The 10,975-nt window shown below is 49.8% G+C and overlaps 1 protein-coding gene across 1 annotated transcript; it reads left to right on the forward strand.

Annotated features, from left to right (window-relative positions):
- The first annotated feature begins 3,898 nt into the window (after window positions 1-3,898).
- LOC144144218 (uncharacterized) lies at window positions 3,899-7,349 on the forward strand. The gene is made up of 2 exons (XM_077675588.1): window positions 3,899-5,750; window positions 7,270-7,349. Exons 1-2 carry the CDS (start codon window positions 3,899-3,901, stop codon window positions 7,347-7,349), a joined length of 1,932 nt encoding a protein of 643 aa, XP_077531714.1.
- The last annotated feature ends 3,626 nt before the right edge of the window (window positions 7,350-10,975 follow it).

A 10,975-nucleotide genomic window follows, 5' to 3' on the forward strand; every position in this document is an offset into this window, starting at 1 on the left:
ACTATGGCTTCGCATGAATTTGCAAGAGGCGCTCGGAAAATGTGTGGCGGCAGAGCTGACATGGAAGATACGGTGCAGGGATAGACCAACGCTACACCACTTGCGATAGACCGCTTTTAAAGGAAAAATTAACGACGAAGGCAAGTGTTTTCCTGTGTACCGTGTGTGGGTTGAAAGTGATAGCGGCTTTGTCTTAAGATGGTCTTATGCTCCTACTACCCCGCCGAGTGCGTGCGAAGGCGATATTTTACCTAGATTTTAAGGCCGGCACCCACCCCAGTGATTACTGGGTGTTGTGTCGCAAAACAGTGTATCACCGTGTTGATGTTGGCCAGGAAACCCAATAAAGTAGTATATGCATCACACTAAAGTTTAATAGAACCTATCGAAATGACAATTCGCCAATAGAAGGATGAACGCAAATGACGCGATTATACAATTTTTGTCAATCATTACCTAACAAATGTACCACATACCCAAAAGCTGTGTTTGGCCCCAGGCCTAAGAGGTCTAAGAAAGCTTTATTCGATCATACAAAAGAGGTCTAAGAAAACTTTGTTCGATCATACAAACTCACTTTCAACTAATCAGTTTCGACAAACGGTGATTTATGAAACAATGAACTACGCCTGCACTAAACTTGGCAGCACTCATTTGTGGTCGTTTCTGCACACTGAATATTCTTTCCGATACGTGCTATCGTTCGCAAATATGCCATCACGAGCCGCATTGACACGTATTTATTCGTGAGGCGCGTATGTCGCACAATTGTCCACGCGTTCGCACTTGCACTGGACCTTGCGCTCGCGCTTGCAATCGAGCGCCAGTGCGAACTCGTCGGTCGAGTAGGCGACGTCGTTGCAGGCGTCGCGAAGCGTTGGGTCGCCGCAGCTGACGAAGCAGCCGAGCGGAAGAACAAGTGCGACCGGCCCTTGTCGTCCAGGTGACGGCGCGAAGCCTTGCCTCTCGTCTTGCTCTTCGACAGGACAGAAGAAAACTGGGCGGCCCAGCGAGAACCCATGAACGGCCTCACCTGTAGGAAGGATGCAGAAGAACTACAAGAGTGAATGTTTTCATCGCTAAGACTAAGATAAGAGGTAATCGAAGCACGTAGCAAATATAGTACCGATGCTGACAGGGAGCGTTTAAAGTCAAAACACAGATCTATGTTGATACCTCGCGGGGAAACATATTCGCTACTGCCCCATGCTCCCCACCTCTGTCCTCTGAATTTTATTTTTTAAAACAACTCGCGGAATTGTCAGTATCAACCCGATTGTAAGACGGGTCCATCTGGCTTTACACAAACGCTAGTGAAAATGATATGTTAGTGCGGTCTTGCTTACCGTCAATTCTACTCCGCGAGGCCTGCATGCTAGCAAAGGACAGATTTAAAGCGCTTAACTCTTGCGCACGCAAGCCACTCTGAACTGCTGTGGCAACTATATGGAAATGCACTTGAGGCAGAAACAAATTTAATGGCGGGAAGACCTTAGCCTTTTGCATTTATGCCCCAAAAGGATAGATGAGTGCGTCCCGAACATTGGCGCTCGGGCAACCATAGGATACAGTGCAGCCCGGTCTTTTCTGAACCCAATTGGGTTCGTGCTCTTGTGTTCGTTTATGTCGTATATGCCCTTGAGTATGAAATTGTAAAATGCCTCCCAGATGGTTCAAATATACGTATTTCGCTACAGCTAGTTTATTCACGGTACTATTGCGATTACGTCCCTCTTTCTACAGCGAGTAACACACCGTAGTACCATTTTTTTCACATGGTTTATTACGTTAAGCCCACTTCATGCCGATCAACTTATTTATTTCCTTAAACACCTGGGTTAAAACTCAGTATTCACAGGCAGAATGCCATCAAAAATAATGATTTCTACCAACACCATCATCATACTTCCTGCACTGTGAGAACCAGCGCATTAACGGTATTTGTTACCGGCACCAATTCTACCCATTTCTGCAACGTCATACCGTGAAGTGTATCTATGACCTGTAATAGCGACAACCCTTACAGCGTTGGGGGGGACGTGCCTTCCGAGGGCGAACGACACGGATTCGCTGAAGCACTCGTCCGTGTGGTTGACCAGGCCGGCGGGCGAGTGGTAGGCTCCCTCGTCAAAGACGGCGCGCAGCACGAGCACCGCCACCGTCGGGTATAGCACGTCCAGCTCGTCGAAACGCAGCGCGAGTAGCCCGTGGGCAGACAGGTAGGCGGGAGCCACGACGAACACGTCCTCCTCGCCTTCGTCCCGTTGGTACCCCAGGTATCCTGAGGTCAGCAGGTCGGCCACTCGCTCGTCGCGGGCTGCGTCTTGGCCGACGCGGCTCCGTAGTACGGTGGCCAGATTAGGCAGGAAGGTCGCGTTGAGCCGATGGGGCAGCGGTGGTAGTCGGGCGCTCAAGACGTCGCTTTCGCCTGTCGAGTATTCGGGACGATATTCAGTTACCCCGCATATGACCCGGCACAGGGACACTGCAGCTTTTTTGTCCACATTTGGGACGTTTCCCAGAGACTTGGTACTATACACGATTAAATGTGTAAAATGGCAGGGCCCTGGACAACCACCCAGTTTCAGGCAAAGCATGGTGTCGTGTAGCTTTTCTGGTCACGTCAATAGGACTGCATTCCATTATTGGTTTTTTTCTGGCTGTACACTGGTGCACCTTCTTTAAAGTTAGTTATTAATTCTTATTTTAAGGGTATGACTGCTGATAGAACTTTGAATGACACATCATTGTTCTTTATAAGGAGAAGGACCTTGCTTTATCGAGCTATTTTATAGTCCACATTGCGAGTTAGACAGCAGATACCCCTTCTTCGGTTGGTGGCCATGCTGCAACATTACCCACGTACGAAAAAAGCATACCATATATTTTCAGCTTCGCCCTCTTTATACGCCTGTTGTCGACGACGACTCCTCGGTTCACGCGGCTGTCGAGCATTAGCAGCACTCTGATGTCGGCGAACAGTCGTCTGACTCTGATCACTGCACTCTGGTTGTAGAAGGTACCGGCCAGCCAGGACTGGTAGAGAGCACCGAAGTGCGAGCCCGTCATGCGGAGGCACCAGTGGATGTCGTTGAACCTGTCGGGCACGAACGCCTCCCGGAGCAGCAGAGAGTATTTCATCACCTGTTGGAGACACAGCGTACTTACACCTCTCTTGCGGTGAATTATAAGCTGAGAACCTTTGACACTTGCCCATGGTCAAGTCGTTTTATTCTCCTTTTAATTCCGATCACATTACGTCAGTTATTGCTACACAGCGATATCTCATGTCGAAGGTACGGGTTGCGAGAAATGGCCATGTAAGCTCTAACCACAAGTTGGGATGCTTCAATGTATTAAACATATGCGTATATTACGTATTTGCTTCTAACACGGTAGTGTGCGTTTGTATATAGTTCGCCGTGCTATTAAGTGGCTTACCTGCACACTTTTTAATTATTAAGTAAATACTTAAGCCGACCAGTTCGCCCGTATACACCATGAGTCTGATTGTGGCATGGCGGGCATCTCTACTTCTGAGCGGTTCACTGGGTCCCTAAGTGTTTCAGAGCGCCTACGATATCTTACACAGTGTATATTTTCAGTGTTTCACGTTTCCTACTTACCTAGTCCACTTGAGTTGAATGTTTCAAACGCTTATTGGAAGGAACCTGTGATATCGTGCCAAGTGACGTCGTGCGGTGACGTGCAGGACGGGCAAGCGAGCATGCGCCTTTCCTTCTCTTTTTGTGAGCGCCGATAAGCATCGGCGCTGAACTATTTAAGCCGCGCTATCGCTTCAATAAACGTTCTTGTTGTTGGAGCAGCAGTCTCTGCTTGGTCACTACATTGGCGACGAGGCACGGTCTGGCCCGTGCTGGCCGCAGAAACAGGCGTGATGGCGTTGGGTGGCCGCATTTCGGAGTTTGACGTGCATGGAAATTCGACATGGGAAGAATACGTCGAGCGCATCGAACTGTACTGTGCCGTCAACAAGGTGTCAGAGGCCGTGGACAAGAGGGCGGTGCTGCTGAGTTGCTGCGGGCAGGAAACGTACTCCCTGATATCGACGCTCGTCAAGCCCCTACGACCGCCGAACGTGGAATACCAGGTCCTCATCGACACCGTACAGAACCACATTCAGCCAAAGCCGTCCGAGCTGTATTCGAGGTACGTGTTTTCGAAACGGGACCAGGAATTTGGCGAGTCTGTGGCCGACTACGTCACTGCCTTGCGAAGGTTAGCTGGAAACTGTGGGTTCGGCGGGGACAAGTTTCCGCTTACTGAAATGCTGCGTGACCGGTTGGTTTTCGGAATCGCCGACGGAGTCGTGCAACAACGGCTACTGGCGGAAAAAAAACTGACTTTCGAAGCAGCGTACGATCTCGCAATCACGGCAGAGGCTACAGCTAAGCAGCACGAAGCTATAAGTGAAAGACGACGAGAAGCGGAAGCTCAGCTAGAAATGACCGCGGAAGTAGGCTCGCGAGCTAAAATGTCGAACGCGGAAAACCACGGAAGCCAACGTGTCGCGGGGGCGCGTCAGCAGGGTGAGCAGCGTTGTTTTCGTTGTTTGGGCAACCACGCAGCTGTGCGGTGCAGGTTCAAAAATGCCAAGTGCTTCAAGTGTTCCGGAAAAGGACACATAGAAAGAGCATGCAAAGCAAAAAGGACGCAAGCACAGGACCAGCTGGCTCAGACTACGGGTGGTACAGGAACCGAGTACGATAGCCTATTCAGCATCGGCCAAGTAGCAAGCGCTGTCCCGAAGTACGTAGTTGATGTCGAGATTTTGGGAAAAGCCGTGGTGCCAGTGAGGTTCAAGGGTCGAAATTGCGAGTTGCCGCTGCTGGTTGTCAAGAATGACGGGAACACCTTGCTTGGCCGCGATTGGTTCGGACCTTTGGAGATAGAAGTAATGGGTCTTCATTCCATCGGCAGGAGCCGAGAAATTTTCGCTGCCCGATTTCCGCAGGTGTTCAGCGGGTCTCTGCCTGGCGCTGTTTTACCGCCCATTCACATCGAACTGAAGGACGGCGCCCTGCCAAGGTTCCTGAAATGCCGGAACATTCCGTTTGCGCTGAAAGATGATGTTGTGACCGAGCTGAATAGGCTTGTGCAGTTAGGAATATTGGAGCCAACCCAATACTCCGAATGGGCAACACCCATTGTCGTGGTGCGAAAAAAGGATGGCTCGCTCAGAATCTGCGGAGACTATCGAAGCACAGTTAACCAAGCAGTAAAGAGCAATGTATATCCTCTACCCACCAGCAAGGAGCTCTTCGCTAAGCTAGGAAAGGGGCGGTTCTTCTCGAAGCTTGATCTGGCACAAGCGTACCAGCAGCTTGTGGTCGACGACACAACTGCCGAACTGCTCACGATAAACACGGTACAAGGGCTCTACAAAGTTCGCCGGCTACCGTACGGCGTATCTGTGGCACCGGGACTGTTTCAAAGGGCAATGGACACTATCCTTGCTGGACTACCTAAAGTAACTGTGTACCTGGACGACATCCTGGTGGTCAGCGAAACGGCAGAGGAGCATGAACGCATGCTCACGGAGATATTCGGCCGCCTAGCTAAGGCTGGACTCAGAGTGCAAGCAAACAAATGCGAGTTGTTTCAGGAAAGCCTCGAGTTCTTGGGTCATCGCATTGATAAGTGTGGCATCTACCCTTCCGAGGCGAAAGTCGAGACCATCCATAAAGCCCCGGCCCCAACTAACAAGAAGGAACTCCAGGCATTCTTGGGTATGGTGAATTTTTACAACAATTTTTTGCGGGACAGATCCGAAATAGCCGAGAAGCTTTACCGTTTGCTTGATGACAATGCTACCTGGAAGTGGGGCGAAGAGCACCAACGGGCGTTTGAAGGCCTAAAAAAATTGCTAACATCGCAGTCCTTGCTGGTGCATTTCAACGGAAGTGCTCCGTTGATACTGTCCTGTGATGCATCTCCGGTGGGTGTGGGTGCTGTACTCGCTCACTGTGACGAGACGGGAAATGAGCAACCCATTGCCTATGCATCAAGGACTTTAACGAAGGCTGAGCGGAATTATGCTCAAATAGACCGAGAAGCATTAGCTGTGGTGTTTGGAGTGCGTCACTTTCATCAGTACCTAGCCGGCAGAAAATTTGCAATTCTCACAGACCACAAACCGCTGCTAGGAATATTTCGGCGCGAGAAACAAATACCAGATGTTCTGTCACCACGCATGCTACGATGGAGCCTAATGCTGTCGGCGTACGAATACCAGCTTGACTACCGCAAAACTCAGGATCACGCGAACGCGGATTGCTTGAGCAGGCTACCGGTTTCAGCATTTCGGTTAGAGGCAGAAGCGCCAGGCGACGTATTGCTTTTCGAAGCCGCCGAGTACCCGCCAGTCACCGCCGCAGAAGTTGCTGGCTGCACGTCGCAAGACAGTCGGCTATCGCAAGTACGGAAATGGATCGTCGACGGCTGGCCAAAAGAAGGGGTATCGAAAGACTACGGCGCATACGAGATAAGACAGAACGAACTGTCCGTGCATCGGGATTGTGTGGTCTGGGGAAACCGCGTGGTAATTCCTGAGGTGCTGAAAAAACGTGTCCTCGTCTTGATGCATTCTAATCACCCGGGAGTGACTGCAATGAAAGCTATCGCGAGGTCCTACGTTTGGTGGCCTAAGATGGATGCGCAGATCGAAGAATTTGTGCGGCACTGCAAGGCGTGCCAGGAGAACCGGCAAAGTGAGCCGAAAGCGCCTACGCATTTCTGGACGAAACCGGAGCGCGCATGGAGCCGAGTGCATATCGATTTTGCGGGTCCTGTCGATGGTGCCGTTTTCCTAGTGGTAGTTGATGCTTTCTCGAACTGGGCTGAGGTGGAAATAATGACGTCAATGCACTCATCTGCCGTAATCGAGCGGCTGCGTAAAATGTTTGCAACATACGGACTGCCGGATTTGATTGTTTCAGATAATGGCACGGCGTTTACCAGCCGGGACATGCAGTTCTTTCTGAAGTTGAACGGCGTTGAGTACATGTACACTGCTCCCTACCACCCAGCAAGTAATGGGAGAGCAGAACGCATGGTTCGTGAGCCCAAATGTGCACTGAGAAAACAGATTCAAGGCTGTCTAGCGTGCAAAGTGTCTCGTTTCTTGTTCAAGCAACATTCCACGCCTCACTCCGAGTCAGGCAAGACCCCAGCAGAGCTTATGCTGGGCAGGAACCTGCGCTCGGGCCTGTCAAAACTTCACCCCGATGCGATGGACGTGGAATGCAGCCGGCAGCCTCCAGAACGAAGTTTTCAGTGCGGTGACTCTGTCTACGCAAGGAATTTTCGCCAAGGACCTAAGTGGTTAGCTGCTCGTGTGCTACGGCGTCGGGGTCAGGTCATGTACGAAGTTCAGACGTCCGACGGGAGTATCCATCGACGCCATCGGAACCACGTGCGAAGGGCCTGGGAACAAACAACTCCAACAGGCGGGACAAGAGCTTCGTTTGCCTTTCCGGAAACGCCCGGTTCGGAGCCTGGCCCTCTGGAAGCCGGGGCTTCTCTTCCGCGTCCGTCAAGTCTGGGGGCGAGGTCACCTGCGGCCTCGACTCCCGTATTGAGGCGTTCTTCTCGCCAGCGTCGTCCAGTGCACCGATACGGCATAGATGATTAGGAGGGAGGGATGTGATATCGTGCCAAGTGACGTCGTGCGGGGACGTGCAGAACAAGCGACAAGCTGGCGATGTGATATCGTGCCAAGTGACGTCGTGCGGTGACGTGCAGGACGGGCAAGCGAGCATGCGCCTTTCCTTCTCTTTTTGTGAGCGCCGATAAGCATCGGCGCTGAACTATTTAAGCCGCGCTATCGCTTCAATAAACGTTCTTGTTGTTGGAGCAGCAGTCTCTGCTTGGTCACTAAAGAACCGCATTTTTGCAACACGATATTAAAATTTTTAAATACAACCTCGCGAAACAGCGGCTAATGACTTGGAATATTGGCTCCATGTAAATGCCTTATTGCACAGGTTGGTGGGATTAATGCAACAATCTTGATGCTATTGCCGCTCACCCCAGTGCAACCAGACATTTGCATGCGGCTGACTTAGGAAATTGGCCCACCCTTCCCGCCCTCAACCTTCTTCCCATTTTTAAGGATCCAGGTGACAGCGATAAGTCACCCTGTGGAGAAATGGGTCATATCTCTAGGTGTTACGTGCCACGCAATTGCATCATCTTTTTTTTGGTCCAGCAGATGGTCCCTCCAAGCAGCGTTGATTCACGATGGGTTTTTACTTGCAAGTGCACCTGTTAATGTGATCGTTTTTACTCGCAACATTTAGGCGCTGTGCGGTAATAGGTTTGGAAAATGCAGAACTACCTACGTTCCTTCTGGTGTTCTTCAGTAATTAAACTTCAGATAAGCCGAACCAATCCTCATGTTACCCTCGTCCTCATATCAAAGGAAGCCACTCTTGCGCCAAATTAAAGAGCGCCCTACAACGACCGCATTCCTTGCACGCTCCAATGTCCCCTGCTATGCAACATTAGATTTGTGTTCTCACTCTAGCATCAACATTCTGCTGAGCCCTTTTATTAGGTGCCTTACCCCATGCCAACCCGGCCATCACGGGTACATACCTGTGCCAGAAGCAGACATGGCGTAGACAGCCACGGTCGGGACTGAGGCGAGATGCAGTCTGCCGATGACTGTGTTGAGAACAATCTCGCCCCGGAAGTTGACCATGCTCTCGCTGGTCACGTGGCCCAGGCGGGAGGAGCGGCCGCGAGTTAGCATCTGGTGCCAGTCGACTTCCGGGAGGAAGTTTCGCAGCTTTGCCACTGTACTCTGCCGGTATGGGCTGCTGCTGTGAAATAGACGATAAGTTTTATTCGTAAAGGGGCCACAAAGGCCTCTTAAAACCGTTTTATTCAATATTTCGGATTTTTGAGGAAACGTTAGTGTTTGTCCAACAGGAAACGATGCTTCATTCACTGATAAATTTAACAATTAGAAAAAAAAAACTTCAATTCTTCGACAGTATCGTATGTTTCGTGACGTCAGGAATGATGCATTGGGGGAAGGTACCACATAGTATAGCGACTTCATCAGATATCCAATCCTTTCAATTCAACAGGAACTGGAACTAAGGCTGCCAGAAGGCCATGCTGAAATGCGCTGGGTTACCTACGGCCTTTCGAAAATCTCAGCGATGTCGCACGGCGGCAGTCATGTACTGGTTAGTTTTCGTCGGATCTGTATGTGCGGTATTGTTACAGTTCTTAGCAATGGTTTCGTAAAAAAATTGTGTGTGACGTGACAAACATGGTCGCGTAAGTGGCAATATCGCGTATGCCAAGTGGATGGTGTCGTGCCAGACATGTGGGTCGGCCCATATGACGGCCCCCTTACCATAACCTCCCCAGACCACTTAAATGAGCCGTGTGCCGCTCGGAGTAAGATTCTCAGCGTCAGCTGGTCGGCCGGGCACAGGCGGGGGCAGTGTCCGAGGCCAGTAGTGTTTAAGCCCCCTAAAATAGCTTTTGTAGTGTTAAAGTTTTTTATCTGTGTCTCTGTCTCTGTCTATCTCTCTTTTAAATTCATAGCGAGCCCACCCTGGACACCAGAGGTATTTAGTTCTGCTCGTGGTTCGTTGTAAACGTTTGTTGTTTACCCCACCACTATTACTGCTAAAAAGAATATGCACTAAATTTGACTGTGACAACGGCTCATTATGCAAACCGACAATTCCTGTTAATTTGCTTTTGATTGGTCGGTCGCAGCTAATCACGCAAGCGACGCATAATGTGTAATAGCTTTAATGTGAGAAAATAGCAACTGAGTTGCGTGCCCATTTTGTTTTATTGCCTTTATAACTTATTTCTGTGAAGGTTGCGTCACGTGTGGTTTTAGGGTTTTTTAACTAGGCAATCTTCGGAATGCATCAAACTGATCTATTGTCTTCATAGCCACTTAAATAGTTCCGTAGCAATGAATTTTAGGTTTGAAGCGCTGAGGGCCGTAGAAGTGAAAAAGACACAGCAAATATTTCGTTCCAATGTGCCCTTAGCCTTCAAGCCCGTGGAAATTGATATAGAGTATGTGAGGGCATTTTGAAATGTCATACGGGGACTTCTGGATATACATTTTCTTGCTGAAGTACTCGAGATAACATTCTCTAGGCTGGTTAAGGCTCTGCTCTTAATAATTTCGAGCGCAATTTGTCCCCAAATAACACAGAACGATGTTCTGTATGAATTGCGCGATATGCCCGAAACAGAATCAGGAGTATTAATGTCGATAGAAGGCATCCACATTTTTAGAGTAAGTGCAGAATTAGGTGAAATAGGAAACATTAACGGTATTATTGAACACTTTGAACCTTTCAGTCAGAGCACTCATATCAGACGAAAAATCTCAGCTCAGCGCCACAGCAAAACAGGCGGTGAATTGCGTCAGACGCAGCCTGGGATGCTTGCGAGATGTGTATTAAAAAACCCAATTGAAAAAAAAAGACTTTGAAATCAGATTCCCAATGACGATTCGCACAACACGCCAGATGATACAAGGCTATTCATATTGAATGACAACAAATCTGCGTCAACGTAGTACTTGCGTACTGAGTGGTCGCAGAGCGCAACTTTACACTTACTGCCACTGTCGGTCGAAGCCTGCTAGTATCTTGTTGACGTCACGGTCCACCTCATACAGCTCGGAGAAGTGCGCACTGAAGTTCAGGTTGAGCGCGGAGAGCGTGAGCAACAGCAACTGGTTCACCTTTGCTTGAGAGCGGAGGCTGGACAGCAGGGTCTCACCCACTTCCACGTGAAGCACGTCATTTTTGGCGGTCACGCTGCATACGCGAGAGAGAGACATGGCCGCACTGTACTGAAGAGTGGTCTCAACAGACGTTACGGACAGGAATGGCTCACAACAGATTTTATTTTGCCTCCAGCGTCCGGCGTGGGCCTTTTTACAATGGGAGTTTATTAAATT

Source organism: Haemaphysalis longicornis, unplaced genomic scaffold (genome assembly GCF_048455015.1).
Source record: "Haemaphysalis longicornis isolate Haplotype H1 unplaced genomic scaffold, Haemaphysalis longicornis Haplotype H1 scaffold_67, whole genome shotgun sequence".
Classification (NCBI taxonomy): domain Eukaryota; kingdom Metazoa; phylum Arthropoda; class Arachnida; order Ixodida; family Ixodidae; genus Haemaphysalis; species Haemaphysalis longicornis.

Excerpts from the sequence above, each read along its gene's own strand:
- LOC144144218 (XM_077675588.1), top strand. The coding sequence starts at position 3,899 with ATGGCGTTGGGTGGCCGCATTTCGGAGTTTGACGTGCATGGAAATTCG. Across the intron at positions 5,751-7,269 it reads GGAACTCCAGGCATTCTTGG|CCGGCAGCCTCCAGAACGAA; the intron begins GTATGGTGAATT and ends CGTGGAATGCAG.